A 17,336-nucleotide genomic window follows, 5' to 3' on the forward strand; every position below is an offset into this window, starting at 1 on the left:
ATAGATAGATAGATAGATATGAACTTAGCCTCTGTGTGGACATAGGATAGTCTCTCTCACTAGGAAGCCGCAAAAAGTTGAAAACGGCCCTCTGTAACTCAACCATTCAGAAAAAAGCTGTTACAAAGCAGAGAGGTCTAATTACAGGACGAGGCTGATGCTCATTTCTGCTGAGCAGTTTTTATTAGTGCGCACGCACACACACACACACACACACACACACACACACACACACACACACACACAGGAGCCCTTCAGGGACTATATATGGGACCCATAGAGTGACGTCTTGTGTGTTACAGAGTGGATATAGCATTTAAGATGAATTTCTTAACATTGCGCTGTCTCCTTCCTCTGCTACTTTTAAACTTTGTTTATTCTGGTGAGTTAATGAAAATTCCACTAAATGTGATACTTTAGATCTTGATATAAAGTACTGTGCACAGGCCTTGACCAATTCCTTATTGCTTCATAATTTCCTAGGGAATTAAGAAATAACTGCTTATTAAAATGTTTAAAATGTATACAATATAGTATATAAGGCAAAAACAGGGTTTTTTACAATTCGATGAATTTATTCTTCAACACAGCTTGAACCCTCTTGGTCAAACTTTTTTGTAATTTCTTTAAATAGTCTTCAGGAATATTTCTCTAGACTTCTTGAATGTCATTCAAAGCTCTTTTTTGGATGTTTCTGCCTTTTGCTCTGTTCTCTGTCAAGATGATCCCACGCTGGGCAGTCCATGACAGACAAATTTGGATTCATTCATCATCTTCAGTCACATGAGGATCAATCAGTTGTTTAGATAAAACAAAATATGGTTCACCTGTTCATATCACTAATCTGGCCAACAGAGCTAAGACGGTGCCAAGTTCTCCATTATTTTGCATAAATTATGTTTAGCTTATGATTTAGATTACAAACTATTCAAGTTTCGATTCATTAATTTAAGCAGTTTCACAGTTGTTTTTCTGTCCTATGTTTTTTTTGTTTGTTGTTTTTTGCTAACAGGACAGATTCTGAGGATGATCAAGAGGCGTGCACGTGACAACCAGCTTCAGAAAAACAAGCAGCTTCTCCTGAAGCTCACAGTCAGTCTTCATCAGCCTCTCCACCACGTGAAGGAGGGTTGGATTGTCCAGCCCCTGAACCATTTCAACCAACAAAATAGCAACACCTTCCCTCAGGTAGAGGAACGCTGAGCAATGCTTTAATGCTTCACACCCCTGCCTGCACGTAAAGGTTATTCACTTAAAGGCAGTTAAAAGAAAAAGACTTAATGAGGTTTTTTTTTTAAAAAACAACAAAACTTTTATGTAACTGAAAAATATATAAAATAATCATATGTGGGAAAAGGAAATTTTGCTATTGCTCTAGCAAAAATAACTTCTTACAGGTGTTTTGTAATGACTTTTTTGACATCTTTGATTCCCACTTGGATTCACATCTGAGTTTTTCACTGAATTTGGCAGCGTGTTTAGAATTTTTATCATTACAAAAGGTTCAGCTCAAACCTTCAGATAAACAATCTTATTATTTTCAAGCACTCGTTGACTTGATGCAGAAGAACATTTCCACCACAGTGCTTCATAGTTGGTTCTTCTCCCAACATGCTATTTTTAGTATGCAGCAAACACATTTCCCTTCAGAGCACATCATTTCATAACGCCTGCTTTGTATGTGTAAAATTTGCATTTTTAGGTATCACCATTTGCAAGAGTTATTTGCAGGTTCTCTGATAATATTTTGTGGTTCTTGAGAATTTCTATTTCAGGTTGTCTTTTCTCGCGCTGAATTTGCTGAAGTAGCCAGTCCAAGTCCAGACCAACTTCAAGTTTTGTTTCCTTTGTTTGAAATTTAGAAATCATTTTTTATTCTCTGTTAGACTAATAAGCTCGAGCTTGTCTTTGAAGGCCTCAGAGAGCTTCTTCCAACTTTGGGATGACATTTAAACAGACAAAATAATAGAGCATGCCAGAGGTTTGATCAAAGATAGAGTCTGCCTGTCACTCCCTTAGGAGCATCTCGTCCCCTTTTTTAATATTTTGGATTTGAAATGGTGTGGTTATGTTATTAGGGATTTTTTTTTTAAAGATAATGAAGAATATTACGAAATGTTAGTTTTTGATGTTATTTCCGTATATCGTCTTATCTTATCTGTAGGCATCGCATCAAAGAGAATCAAATGTCGGCTTGGCTAAATATGGACGATATCCATTTTCTACTTTTTAAATATGACTCTAAATTTACATTTCACTTCTGGGCACAGACCTCTCCAGTGCGAGTGCATGGTGCTGATAATTAAAGGCTTGATGTTTGAGAGGTCTTTGAAAATCTATGTTAACGATAAGAGAACTCTTCCATCAGTCAGATCCTGTGAACCAAAAGGAGGCCATAATTTATTTAAAGCACTGGAGAAGATGCCATCGTGTGATATTTCTGAAGACTGCTTGGATTGCAGTGACGCTGATAAAACAGATGCCCTGTCAGCTCAAATCGCAAAATAGGCTGCGTGCAGCAGAGCAAGTGTCCCGTCCCACTGAACCCTGCTGCTTTCACTTTGTTGTGGAGATAAGAGCTAAACTGAGTTGCTGTGGTTCTTAAGAAGCAGAGAGTGAGCGGTCCATTCAGAGAAATGTAGACTAGATGAACCTTTTTCATCACTCCTGATTCAGCACGGAGTGACAGGGTGGCGTTTCCTGACAGCATGAACTGAAATGTTCGGCCTCATTTAGCTCTTGCAGCCATTTGAGGCTGCCAATGTGCAAATTTGCCCACTCCAGCATCAAGTAAAGGATTACTCAGAGCAAGTCCTTGAATGTGCACTGCTGCCGGTTTGGGCGAGCATAAATAAAGCATGTCTTTCTTCTTGTACTTTTCTCAATGTCCTCCAGAGGTTCTTTGTGAATGAGGCATACTGGCAGCATCCTGATGGCCCGGTGTTTCTCTACATTGGGGGAGAAGGGCCCCTCGTTGAGTATGATGTTCTGACAGGTAGTGTAAAATACAGCACATATCGTCACCTGTTTGTGCCTTTCACAGATCAGACACGCATATGAAATCAGTGTTCAAAACACTCAAAGAACTGGCAACATAATGACTTAATAATCAAACTTTGGAGGTAAAGTGATGCTCATCTGCGAGTATATCTGTGTTTTGTCTTTTTTGTACCCTAAAACTTGTTTTGTAAGTACCCGTAATCCCCCAGAGAAGCGTGTATAGGAGACCTAGGAAAAAGTAGATGTTGGTACTGGGTTACAATTTTAAAACACACAGACACAGTGCTTCTATACTAAATTCACCTGTTATCATACTTTACTGCTAAAAATATACTGTGGAACAATTTTGTAATATACAGTAGATCACTAATCATTAATATTACGTAGATTGTTGTTTAACAACGACAAAACTTTAAAGAAGACCTATTATATATTAATAGAGTCATTTTGCAAGATCTTTGAACTCCTCCTCCCTTCCCCTTTTCGTCCATTTTTCCTATAAGCAACCTTTCTTCTGATTGGCTTCCCCACATAAACAGAATACTTGAAAAGCTGGTAAGCAGAGCTTCAGTACTCATATAGCCAGAAAGTGTGTTGCAGAGATCGTCATATTAATGATATCCCATGTCACTAATACTCTGCACATTGCCACTCCCTCACGTTCTCTAACATCTTCCTGATCTGCTCGCCTCACCACCATGGGCTTTCAGCCGATTGGCCCCTTGTCTTTGTAACTCTCTCCACATTTGCGACACTGATTCTCTCCCTATCTTTAAAGCAAGCCTTAAAACAGACTTTTTTTAAACTTGCTTTTTCTGTTTAATTTTAATTTTATGAACCTCTGATGTTTAAGTCAGTCAGTTTGTCAGTTTGTCCATACTGTGATTTTGTTATTTAATTGCTTTTACCACTGAGTGTCTTGAAAGGTGTATATAAATAAAATGCATACTTTTTATTATAGTTATCCCTTTTCTATGACATCATACAGATCCAATCACAGAAAAAAAAAAAGTCTAATACTGAGGATTTAGATCAGTCTGAAGCCTGTGAGCTTTATCCTCACAGCGATTACTACAACTCATACACTGACCTAATTTTTATAAACACCGGCCATGTTTAATATGAGCACAGACAGCAGTCACAGTGCATTTATGACAGAAAATAAGGAAAGTGATTAATAGGTCCAGCAAGGTCAGGGAGGAGGCTGTATTTGAATGGCTATAGCTATTAGCTACATGTAGATGTTGGTTTTTATAAATCATTAGTTCATTATTTTGATAATAGTTTAGATCATTTAGGATTTTTCTAAGCACAATGCCAAAATGATGGTTGACAAGAAATTATACTTATTTTCACAGCTAATTCAACGCTATCATTTTGATATTTTCTTGTTTTTCACATTGTATGGCAGTACAGGCTCAATCATCACCGTCACCATTCATATATCAAGAAGATTATAGATGAAAAGCCTTTCTGATGGCACCACTGTCATATTTTAATGAAAAATATATATATATCGAGAGTTCATTCATTCGTGTTTTCTGAAATTTGTCTTCAAATGTGCAAACAGTCTAGCCCCAGAGCCTCTTTCAAGAAATGACCAAAGAGAAGAAGAATCGTTAGGAGAATAGTGAACAGGAAGTGTAAAATGTCACAGCAATATGGAGAAGATCAGCATTCTCTGTAAAAGCCTGTTATCTATAAATACACTTCCACCCGAAATCAAATTAATTACAGAGCTTAAATCTTTCACGGTAAAGGTCAAAGTTTGTAAAAAAGCACAGAGCTGCAGCTATTTCAATTAATTAGAATTTCATAATTATTCATATTTTCTAGGAATCATGTTATAATCAATGCGTCTCTGTATGTCTTTTGTTAGATTTCTACATTTTGTGTCCAGTTAGTGTATATTTAACATAGTTTTGTATCTACAGTACATCGTGGTTCTATGTGATTGAATATTATAAACTTTTATTTATTAAACTGCATCATCTTGTTTGTATAAAATTGATCAATAGTGCAAATAGTCATTAGTTACCACTTAATAGTTTCCATATTTTTGCTCAGACCGTAGCAGGACAGTGTAGCTGGACACATGACACTTTGTAACTTTTTAAAGTTACACTCACTTTTAAGCCTCTCGTGTACCGTACCTGCATCTCTAAAAAAATATTAGGGCTTGCTTCAAAATGAATCTTATCTGCTTCGAACATGTTTTCCCAGGTCACCATAGTGACATGGCTGAAGAGCACGGTGCTCTACTTCTGGCTCTGGAGCATCGTTTCTATGGTGACAGCATTAACCCTGATGGCCTCAAAACAGAGAACCTGGCAGACCTAAGCAGCCAGCAGGCGTTAGTGCTGACTCTCTACCAGTGTGTGTGTGTGTGTGTGTGTGTGTGTGTGTGTGTGTGTGTGTGTGGGTGTTCATCATGCAAATGTGTATCTTTCCCATCGCATTTCTCCTGCATATGAATGCACACCTGTCTATCTTAGGATTCATTAGGACATAGACTATCAGTAATTTTATTTGTAAGTCAGGCAAATCTAATGTAATTTTGTACATTTGATTCCAAGTATCTCTCTGTCGTTTCATCTATCTGATTACATTTGTCTTCGTGACTTTTGTGCAGACCTCTTTAGATGCATGTGCACTTTATTTTTTGTAATTTGTTTCTTTTCATTCAGACTTACTGACCTGGCTGCATTCCACCAGTACATCAGCCAAAACTTCAATCTGACGCACAGAAACACATGGATCAGCTTCGGAGGCTCATACTCTGGAGCTCTATCAGCCTGGTTCAGAGGAAAGGTACAGGACATGGTTTACATATGGAAGCATTCAAAGATGCATAAGGCTTCAAACTTTAAAATACAGCACCTCACAATCTTTAAAAACTAATCCTATAAAAGACAGAGAAAGATTTTAGAGCTTATTGACTGTTCTTCTGGAACAATACTTCTTATTCCTGATACTGTGACTGAGATATTTGTTCTATATCATTTTACAAAAACAGATCAGAGCAACATATTTGTATTTCATACTGACAGGAAAGATCTAGTTTAGGGAAAAACACAGCGTGAGTCATTTGTTTCCGAAGAACTGTAGACAGGCAATAATTCATAGATGCTCTTCTGTTTATACCCTGAGGAGATAAGAAAGTACTGAATCTCATCTTACTATATGAATGTATCACTTGCTTTTTTTTTTTACTTACATTTTCAAGTCCACAAACTAAAAGAAGATGATTCTTTAAGTGAATATTTGTGGTTACTCTTGTGCAATGATTTTCTAGACAAAGAGTTAATCAGTACCCTTTCTGAGGTCATGACGTTACTATGCTACCTCTATGGTTTTGTTAGTAAATCCCATAAAAAGACTAAAATCAGCTACATTATGAAGAAGTGTTCCCCACTTTCAGATTTTTTAACATATCTTTCACATGTTGAATTGCATATTTTAGATAATCAAACTAATTTTAATATTAGCCAAATATAAGCAGAGTACATACAAAATGCAGTATTTTAAATAGTGATTTCAGGTAATGGGGGGGGGGGGGGGGGGGGGGGGGGGGCCTCACCAAAGCTTTTCTGCACTTTACCAGAAAATCCTGAAGGAGAATGTCTGGCCGTCAGGGTTTGGAGTGGCCTAGTCAAAGTCCAGAATCATGATGTTTGGCATGACCTTAAAGAGGCCGTTCATGCTCAAAAATCCTCCAGTTCCTCCAAAGTGATGTGAAAGACTCATATTATTAGTTATCAAAAACATTTGATTGCAGTTCTTGCTGCCAAAGGTGGCACAACCAGTTATTAGTTTTAGTGGGCAATTACCTTTTAAAAAGAGGATCATGTAGGTCTGGATAGCTTTTAATACACTAAAAAAAACTACTTCTTAAAAGCACTTAACCAATAAATAAATATTCAAAACTGCAATTTTGTATTTACTCTGGTTATCTTTGTTTAATATTAGAATTTCTTTGATGATCTGACACTTGCAAATGTGAGAAATATGCAAAAGAAATCAGGAAGGAGCATATATTCATATATATATAAGTACATCGATTGCTGCTTCCACTCTTCATAGCCTGCATGCAGCTCTCCATGAATTCATTCCCAAAGAAAGATGAAGTCTTTAAGTGGTGTTTGGTAAAGAAGATTTTAGGAAATACTTTTAGAACATCTGAGGATGAAGCCACTTTCAAGTATGGATTTGACTGCTGCATTAGTCCCTGTATAGCAAAAGCAAGGAGCTAAACCAAGCTCAGTCACCATATTAAGCGGAGTCATGTGTTAGGTAGTGTAACAGTGTGGAGAGGAATGTTACATGTTAAGTTTTGGATATAAAGACATGTATAGATTATCGGGTTGTTAACATTGATCTTCATGTTTTACAAAAATCATGTAAACTCAACAGAAATATATTAATTGTTTTTGTGTGTCTTCTCTCGCTCTGTACTGCAGTTTCCCAATCTGGTGTATGGAGCTGTGGCCTCCTCTGCTCCAGTCAAGGCAAAGCTGGACTTTTCTGAGTATAACAACGTAATACGACACAAACCATGGTCACAGGATTTAATATCACCATTCATTTAATTATTATTGATTTCTTTGTGTTTTCATCGCTGACTCTTATGGGCTGAATGTGTTTTTCACCATCAAAGAAGTAACTGTGATCAAGTCCAGTTTTTCCCTTCTGATGTCAGTACACCACAAAGGTTCCTCCATAACCAGAACTTGACCTTAGGTTCCTCTGTTGTACCTACATCCCTCCAAACAACTAAGGTGTCTACTGAAGTTCATTTCCTTTTGAATCACATATCTGCCCTTTCCTCTATTTCAGGTTGTTGGCTTGAGCCTGTTGAATGAGGCAGTTGGTGGCTCAGAGAAGGTGAGAAGTCTGCCACCATCTGTGCATCATGTGTCAGGGATTAGATTTTAGTCTGTTACTTTTGTCTGTTAACTTCACACCATCCACTTCCTGCAGTGTCTGTCTAAAGTGCGTGAAGCGTTTGCTGCAGTGAAAGAAGCTCTGATGAGTGGAAATATCAACCAGGTAGCCTCAGACTTTGGATGCTGTCAAATCCCCAAGGATCCTTATGATCAGGTGATGACATGCTTTGATGGACACCAAGCTCTTGTTCACGCAGTTCTGTTCATTTTTTGCTTTTTAAAAAAATTAAATATATACTTTTTTGTGATAACTTTCTTTTCCCACTGTATGCTGGTAATAAGCTGTTTGAACCTTTGCAATCATGTGAAAAAGAAAGCGCAGCTTTATTTTAAACCTGTCTACAGTCTTTCTGTGATAAACATAGGACAACTGTCAGGTATACTATTGCATTTTATTGCAAAGTTCAACTTGATGGTAAAATGCCAAAGCTGTAGTTGCGAGACCTTCACTGCAAAACATAATATGGTACTTGTCCAGAGTGTTGCTCTCTTGCTAAATATATTTAAACAAATATGGAGGTTAATTCAAAATTATTCATTTGCCTATCATGGCTGCCGGGGCGAGCCATGTGGTGAAGGAGGAAACGGACCCAAAATGCAGGCAGTGGACTGGTGATGAGAGAGACAGGTGGGCAACACACCTGGGAGAAATCGGAGCTGACGGGACAGGGGAAACGTAAATTGAACACACTCACATGAGACGGGGACCTTCAGAATAAAACAGGAAACTCAGACACAGAGAACCAGACATGACACTGAACTAAACAGACAGATTCACAAGCAGACAGTGTGACCAGGGCAGGCACAGAACAGAAACCTAACAAATCATAACAGAATACATACTCAGAATAAACAAAAGCATAAAGAAACACAAAACACTGAGTCAGCAGACTCAGGACCATGACATTGCCTGCCTAATAAAGAGCTATGGGTCACTGAGTCCAGACTTTACTGAAGAGGGTGCTCAAAATGGGAGTCATGACATGAGGTTCAAAAATGGAACTTAAAGCGTGTACTGTCAACAGTTCTTCTTGTGGACCGCCGTGTTAGCCATTAGGTGTTCTGTATGTACTAGCATGATCCTTTCTGAGGCCAGAAAACAGAAATGAAAAACAACAGCAACAACAAAAGCTAACCCCAAAAAGCAGAAGCAGTGTGTAGAGCACACGCCATGATTTATTAGCTTGTAGAACCACTTTTAGCAGCAGTAACTTGAAGTGTCTGTTTTCTGTATGTCTTTTTCAAGCTCTCACATTGTTCTGGTGGAAGTGTGGCCCACTCTTCTTTGCAATGTTGATTCAGTTGTTTGAAGTTTGCAGGCATTTATTTATGCACAGCCCGCTTAAGGTCCCACCATAGCATTTCAATTGGACCAGTGGTCCATTCCAGCACTTTGATTATTTGCTTTTTCAACTATTCTGCTGTAGATTTGCTGCTGTGCTTGGGATCACTTTCATATTTCATAACCCATTTTCAACCAAACGTTATCTGATCTGTCACACAGATAAAGAGAAAGTAGCTTTCTGAGGAAGCAGCCCTTCCAAATAATGTCCTGATAATACCCTGATGTGTAAAACCTGAACTGAAAGAGGATGCAAGCCTCCTTTACTTTTCACATTCAATATAATGTGGCCACTAAACTGCTGGCCATAGCAGTTCATGGCTTCTCCAGATCCCTGGGAAAGCTCTCTTTTTAGACCTAGCCCTGCTTTCACAGTCCAGGTCAAATGAAAGAGTTTTTTAAGTAGTAGTATACATAAAGTGGGCTTAATTATTTGCCTACTTGCATTGACTGCGTGTGGGCTGTCAAAGTGTTTAGGCTGGTTAACAAACACTGTACACAGATTCAACTTTTCATGTTAATCTCTTGTTACCATTTATTCATTACTTTTAACTTTCCATTAATATCATTCACTTTTTAGTATTTATCATCTAAAGTTAACAAGTTATTTCTGTATGTTCATTAGTTTAAGCATTAAATTTGCTCACTAAATCTATTTTGCTCTCTTATTTGAACACTGGGCTTCAAATATTAGTGTACTTTTCCACTTCTTTAAGTTACTTGAAGACGTTTCACCTCTCATCCAAGAAGCTTCTTCAGTTCTAAGGTCAAATGGTGGAGAGTCCCAGATATAAACCTAGTGGGAGTATCCCCCCACAGAGGGACAAAAGGACCCCCTGATGATCCTCTACTCGCCTGAGCCAAGGTGTGAAACTGGGTGTGGGTCCCAATCAGCCAGAGTTTCGGATGAGTTCATTGTGAAACCTGGCCCCACCTTATCATGTGAATTCCTAAGATCAGATGGCCCAGGATGTGAGTGGGCGTTAAGGCGTCTGGGAAGGGAACTCAAAACTGGATTATAGATGGCAGAGAGTTGGTGTCGTAAATCGTCCTCAAGCAATTTAAAGAAGTCCAGAAGCTTTTCTTTACAAGCTCCTTTGACTACGATGACCTGGATGACTGAGAACCTTCACAGACATACTTTTCAAATTATTTCCACGTAGTCTCCTAGTTGGCAATCGATATTTTTCCTCATTTAATCCTGTTTTCTTTCTCTTTAACTATTTCCTTTATTTGTATCTATCTCTTTCCAGTTTTTATGCAAGTGGACAATAACATATTCCTTTACTTTAGATTGAGCTGATGGAAAGCTTGGCCGACATTTTCATGGGAGCAGTGCAGTACAATGAAGAGGGGGTACTCATGTCGATAAATGAGCTCTGTGGCATAATGACCAACAACAGCCAGGAATATCAGGATGGGATGGAAGCCTACAACCGCCTTGTTAAACTCTCACAGGTATGGAGAACAGAGCGGGCTCCTTCTCCCCCTTTACATGTTGATATGTGGCCACCAGATGTCACTGCTGAGCCATTTTCCTGTATGTCTGCTGTCCCTCTCAGAGCTAAAAACAAGCAGTGCAAGCATTTGTGATTCCTTTATGCCTTTACCCTTATGCAACTCCCACAACATCTGTCTACTAGTTTTGTTTCTTTTCTTTTTTGTCTCTTTGCATGTGTTTCTGCACTTGACAGATTTACCGATTCACCAGTAAGGAGCCGTGTTTGGACATCTCCTATGAGAAATCAATGAAGGATCTGATGGACACGTCAGTCCATGCCGGCAGAAGAGGAGAGAGACAGTGGACCTACCAGACATGCACTGAATTTGGCTTCTGTACAACACAAACACACACAGACACTTGTTTTCATATATTAGCGTAATTAACATAATTAACATAATGCTTTCCCTAGCTGCGTACTCTAACCATCAGAAAATGAATGCCTAACCCTTAGCCTAAACCTAACCATAACCTAATTGTAACCCTGACACTAAAACAGCATTTTGAGCCTGGAAAATGCCTTCAATCTTGTGGAGATAGGCATCTTGTCCCCATAAGTGACTGTTGTCCCCCACAAGTATAGTGGCATGCCAATTTTCTGTCCTCACAAAGTCATGTAGACATGTACACACACACACACACACACACACACACACACACACACTAACACTTCTTTATCATACGTGATTTTTTTCTTTTCATGTTTGTAGACCAGACTTGTGAGGACGCCACTTGTCCTTTCTCTGGGATGTTGACCCTGCAGGATCAGACTAAGCTCTGTACCACGCTGTTTGGTATTTCCCAGCATTCCCTGCCTGCTCGCATCGCCTTCACAAACACTTACTACGGAGGAGACAACCCCCACACACACAGAATCCTTTATGTTAATGGTGAGAGTGGGTTTACTACAGACAAAGTCAACACATTTACAGAGAAAATACAAAAGTAAGGCGAGACAGAGAATACCGCCTTTTCTTACATATTTAGATAACCAGCAGGGCTGCAGCACTTTCTTGACTGTTGAAGACTTTTTTTTATCACTTCCACAGGAGGAATCGACCCGTGGAAGACGCTGTCGGTGGTGCAGGACGGGACTGAGGAAGGAGAGGAGGCCCAGACAATTTTCATTAAGGACACTGCTCACTGCGCTGACATGTCGAGTAGAAGAGTCACAGACCGCAGCTCGCTCACGAAAGCCAGACAGGTACCCACGCCTCACTGAGAAGTTTTCAATCTGAAAAGCATTTTTCAGAGCAGCTTCACACACCAGTCAGTGCTGTAATCCTTTAAAGCATATTTTCCTCTCTTTCCATGTCTGTCTTAAAACAGCACAGAGGCGCGCTTGAAGAGTAAACAGATCCTATCCTGACGTTATTTCAGCCTAAGAAACAGAGGACAAAATCCACAATGCCCACATTTTAAAGTAAAATTCAAATCAGTGCATTTTACCTGAAGTTTTAGCTATTTTTGAACTTAAATTAAACTTCCAAACTTTAGAAGTAGAACATCTGATATGAGTTAACAACAAAGATGATGCACTCTCTAGTCAAATACATGCAACTGCACATTGCTGGTTAATTACATTGCAGCATTTACACCATATATTTCCAGAGCGTGCCTTGTCTCCTTTAAAGAGAAATGAGGTAATTCCAGCTTTAATAACTGTCAGAGTTGTAAAATACTGCCTCGTGATATAATAAACTATACTGTGAAAGTGTCAGTTAAATGCTGGAATGCATTTTTACACAGTATTGTGGATTTGTCCTGCATATATATAGATATATAATCTATAAATCTCAAATTAGTTGTGATTCATATATCATAGTGCACAAAACAACCACTTAAGTGCTGCTTGGTGGTGCACAATCACAAATCAAGTGCTTACTGCACTCTTGCAAATCACACATTGCAGGCTTCCCATATCAAAACCAGCCTTTTAAACCACATACTAACCCAGGAAGCACCTTTGCTTTGCGGTATAGTGTGGTAACAATCCTCAAGCAGTTGTAGCATTAGAAACATGAAAAACCTTAATGTATGTCTGCCTTTCTTTCTCATCTTTCCACCTCTCAGGAGATTGAAAAACACGTGGCTAACTGGCTAAAGACAGCTGCCCAGGAGAAGCTGGAGAAAGGAACGTCCTGATCAGATCACGTTATAACCCGATCATCCCTTATCACCCACGTCTGAAGCTGATAAGAAATAGTTAATAATCTGTCCTCCGCCTCCTCCTTCTCCTGCTCATCATCTTCCATTTCCTCCCTCCTGTTCTCTGCCCCTTTGCTGTCCATCTATAACAATCTCACAGCACAGAGGCCGATCTGTGTATTTATGTGTTGTGCTTTTCGAGATTTTCCTCTTATGTCTTTATTTTGGACTTTGTGCTGAACATTTCTGATGTTTAGGCTGATTGAGTTTTTAGAGGTTTGTGTTCTTAACAGCCATTTCTCACTGATTAATTTTTAAATGGTGCTAGTAAAATAAAATGTTTTTCGTTTTTTTTTTTAATCTGAGTTTTGTTTTTGAAGTATTCCTCAGTTGTCATAACCATTAAGTGTCACTAGGGTGTGATATTGCTACATGATGAAACCCATTTCTTGAGGCGCTGCTATCAAAGTCCTGAGTGGCTTATTTGTTGTTTTTGATGAAATACAGTAAGCATGCGAATCTCAAGCATTTGTCTCTGATGTTTTTCTTTCTTTTTGCTTACATTTGTTAAAATCAATGAACTTCAGCGGATGTGATGGAGACTGTTTGTGACAGAAAGGTGAGGAAATTGTCCCAAGGCCATCTGTTTCCTTGTTTGTGTGTGTGTGTGTGTGTGTGTGTGTGTGTGTGTGTGTGTGTGTGTGTGTGTGTGTGTGTGTGTGTGTGTGTGTGTTAGTGAGAGAGAGAGAGAGAGAGAGAGAGAGAGAGAGAGAGAGAATATCTCAGTAGGGGGGTCAAAAGTGGGAGGTCGTGACCCTGCTGACCCCGTGGGAGTGAAGATCATCAATCAGCTAGAGGCTGGACAGAGCAGCAGGAGGGGACAAGCGCACACACACAGACACACAAACACAGGCATACCTAGATACTGTAACAAATGCTGGGCATATAGCACAATGAAAGTGCATTTAAATGGACTAAACAAGTAATTGAATCAGACATCAAGCATTTATTTTACATTCCAGTCCCCCCTCCTCCTTCTCAGCCACACACCCACACGGCACACTGTGGCATCTATAAAGGACCGCCAGAGGTTTGCTGTTGGTAAATGTGTCTGTGTTTTCTGTATATATATATAAATATATATATATATATATATATGTGTGTGTGTGTGTGTGTGTGTGTGTGTGTGTGTGTGTGTGTGTGTGTGTGTGTGTGTGTGTGTTTTCAGCCCAGCGCTTCTGTTTCATTCTGTTTTTAACAATCTACTTACTATAGTAAACAAACAAACACACACACATGCACGCACACTGCCACAAATTCCACTATCTGGATTATCAGCCAGCACTTGCAGGGCGACAGGGCATGCTTTTTCTATCTCCTCCTCCTCCCCCTCTTGCAGCCTGTCCTGTTGATCAATGAGGAAGTTCTTGGGCCTCAACTATTAATCAGAGCCTATCGGCTATCTGTCCGCCGGGCCAACCAATCAAAGCCCTACGACAGCTGGGCCATGAAAAATGTGGCCCAGTGGACTGAGGGGAGGCTGGAGAAGTTGGGGATGAGGGGGAGGGGTTGGTGGCAGTGGGGTCGCAGAGAAGAGGAGGGAGGTGAAGGAGCACTCTATCTGTTCCAAGTCAGATCAGGCTGCACGACTGCACTTAATGCACTTACAGTTGATTCTGTACATGCTGATGGCTGCCACACACACACACCTACACGAACATGATGAAGCACATAGCTTTCATGACACACAGAATGATTCATTTCAATCAACACACATTTTCTTCCTGATTTACATTTACTTCAGACAGAGACATTCTGCAGCCATACAGCACCCACTGTGTTACCACTTCTTGTTTTCATCTGGTGGCAGCCAGCGTGATAAAATCTGTCAAAAAGTACGACAAACACAGCGTTTTTATGGAGCCTTTGCAGCAGAAAGCTCCTCAGTGAGGCCTGTCTGTTGATCTGTTGTTTAATAACAAGGCCTCGAAGCTTCATCAACGCACTGCCATCCCTCTTCTGCATAATCACCATGCTCACACTCATCCATTCACATCTTATTGCCATGATTAGATTACATCTAATGCTATTACATCACTCCCATCTCTCTCCCTCCTCTTCACTCCACCTCTCTTCCTCATCATAGATTTCTTGCAGATCTTATTAGTGTGTGATGCGGACCAGGTCTCTACTCTTTTGGATTTATGAACCCTCAGACTTCTCTCCTTTAATCTCTCTCCTCCTCCACTCCCTTCCTGCATCTGTCCATCTATCATTCTCAGGGTTGGCTTGGGCGGAAGAGTATTAATCCCTCCATCCCATCTCTCTCTCTTCTCTGGACAGATGAGGAGGTGGAGGAGGAAGATGGGGAGAGAAGGAGGGGGAGGGGTCGAGGGAAGGAGACCTCAGATTACTTTTCATAACATTTCTGTACCATTGTGTGTGTGTGTGTGTGTGTGTGTGGGGGGGGGGGGAATGAAGAAGTGCTGCAGGTGATGTATGCAGATTTATTCTGTGATAGGTCATGATGTCTTCAACAGGTATGAGAAGGAGCTCAGAATGTTGGAGGGGTGAGTGTGTGTGTGGGGGGATGCTAAACAACTTAGTTTGGTACTGTGTGTGTGTATTGTGGTCACCTTTCTGCATGTTTATCACTTGAGATTTAGTGTGGATATATATGTATATGTTATGAGGTTTATGCAAAGTGTGGGTTTCGTCAAAAGGGCAATAGAATCTGCATCTCATTACCTGTTGATGCCCGCCGAACATGCACACACACTTCAAACACACACACGTGGTATGCTCAGCAGAATTGAGTGGGCTCTGGGAAATCAATTAAACTGATCGGGATATTTAATGTCCCTTTCTTGCAGGCCAAGTTCTGCAAAAAAAAAAAAGAAAAAAAGAAAAAGAAATTTTGTGTTAAGAAAAAAAAAAGAAGCTTCGACCAGCTGTGGATGTAAAGCCGACTCTCTTCTTCCCTTCGGCCCCTCCTCTACCCATGCAAGCCATGCAGTGACAGGTAGATTAAGGGGTGTGATAGATGCCCCCCTCTCTGTGGCTCCCTCCTCTCCACCACCCCCCTTTTCCCTCCCCTCCATCCATCATGGCGGCTGGTGTAATTGCGGCTGCGTGGGGCTGGCAGAGGGAGCTTCCATCCATCTCCTTAACAACAAACAGTCACGAGGACGGATGGCGCTGCTCTCCCCAGTTAATCTCCATCTATAAGGGGGTAGGGTGGGGACCAGGGGTGGGGGGTGGAGGTGGTGGAGGAGAAGGAGGGGAAGAATGGAAGAGAAGAAAATAACTGAAGGGAATAAAGGTGGTTTTGGCCTTTAAAGACAAAAAATATGGCAAAGCAGAAGGCAGAGGGAACCAGGGAATGGAAATATGGTAAGATGGCAGCGGGGACGTGAAGGAAGATGAATGACACGGGTTGAGGGGACTGAGAGAAACTGGGGGGAAAGTTTGCAAACAGGCTGCAGGAGCAGGTCGATAAGGGCGGATTTGCTTGGCCAGCATGCCAGAAGAAAACCGGAGAGAGATGGAGGAACACGGGCAAGGAGGGAGGGAGGAGGGTAAAAATTTATGTCCACACAGCCAGACAAAAAAGAAACTAGATAGGCATGGCCTCATAAAAATGCACTCTGCACCCACTAACTGCACCCCACTTTTACCTCTCTCTTGTTCCTTTCCTCATCCCCTCATTCGCAAAGCAGGCGGCAAAGGCTTACGGTTGTCTGATGTTTTGGGTGGTTCAGTGTGGTTGCCAGAGGTCATAGCAGCCATATTTTCTTAATGGTGGAGTTACTGAAGTCAACAAGGCTGGGTGGCCTTCTCAAGTCGAGTAAAACTAGAGTTTTGTTGCGAAATGGGGCAGCAGCAACAGCAGCAGTTGCTGGAGGTGGCTGATTTTCACCTTGCAGATGATGAAAAGGATGGACTGGAATTTTAAAAGTGTCAACAGCTGGCAATGTCACATTTGTTTTTGCAGCAGCAGCTGCATTTAGCTGAGAACAGGAAGAGGAAAGTGGGAGGAAATTCTGCTGGGAACTTGATGAGTTTACAGACAAACCCTCTTTCTATTTTTCCTGTGTCACACAAGAAGAACATAAAGACACATGCGCTCTCACATTCAAACAGTTCCACACACAACTCTGCCTGTTGTTTCCTGTTTTCTAGCCCTGGGCATCACCTGCAGTGAGGCCCAGATTAGAAGAGTACCACTGACCTTCGTGTAAACCACTGAACCACTGTAAACCACTGTAAACCACCACTGACCACCTTGACAGTAACCCTCCAGCACGCAAGCAAACAAGCAAGCGAGCACACACATTTACATACACACAAACACGTATATGCATCTCTGGGTCTACTGCAAGCACGTGCACCCAACAGG

General features: G+C 40.6%; 1 protein-coding gene across 1 annotated transcript; it reads left to right on the top strand.

Moving 5' to 3' along the window:
* Positions 1–306: 306 nt before the first annotated feature.
* Positions 307–13,392, top strand: prss16 (serine protease 16). The gene is made up of 12 exons (XM_076873574.1): positions 307–382; positions 1,013–1,188; positions 2,896–2,995; positions 5,224–5,353; positions 5,688–5,811; positions 7,461–7,538; positions 7,837–7,884; positions 7,981–8,100; positions 10,582–10,746; positions 10,983–11,679; positions 11,839–11,993; positions 12,863–13,392. Exons 1-10 carry the CDS (start codon positions 322–324, stop codon positions 11,169–11,171), a joined length of 1,191 nt encoding a protein of 396 aa, XP_076729689.1. The 5' UTR covers positions 307–321; the 3' UTR covers positions 11,172–11,679; positions 11,839–11,993; positions 12,863–13,392.
* The last annotated feature ends 3,944 nt before the right edge of the window (positions 13,393–17,336 follow it).

Source organism: Maylandia zebra, linkage group LG14 (assembly GCF_041146795.1).
Source record: "Maylandia zebra isolate NMK-2024a linkage group LG14, Mzebra_GT3a, whole genome shotgun sequence".
NCBI classification, from domain to species: domain Eukaryota; kingdom Metazoa; phylum Chordata; class Actinopteri; order Cichliformes; family Cichlidae; genus Maylandia; species Maylandia zebra.

Coding starts and splice junctions, on each gene's coding strand:
- prss16 (XM_076873574.1), top strand. CDS start 322: ATGAATTTCTTAACATTGCGCTGTCTCCTTCCTCTGCTACTTTTAAAC. Junction 383..1,012: donor TTTAAACTTTGTTTATTCTG/GTGAGTTAATGA, acceptor TTTTGCTAACAG/GACAGATTCTGAGGATGATC. Junction 1,189..2,895: donor ATAGCAACACCTTCCCTCAG/GTAGAGGAACGC, acceptor AATGTCCTCCAG/AGGTTCTTTGTGAATGAGGC.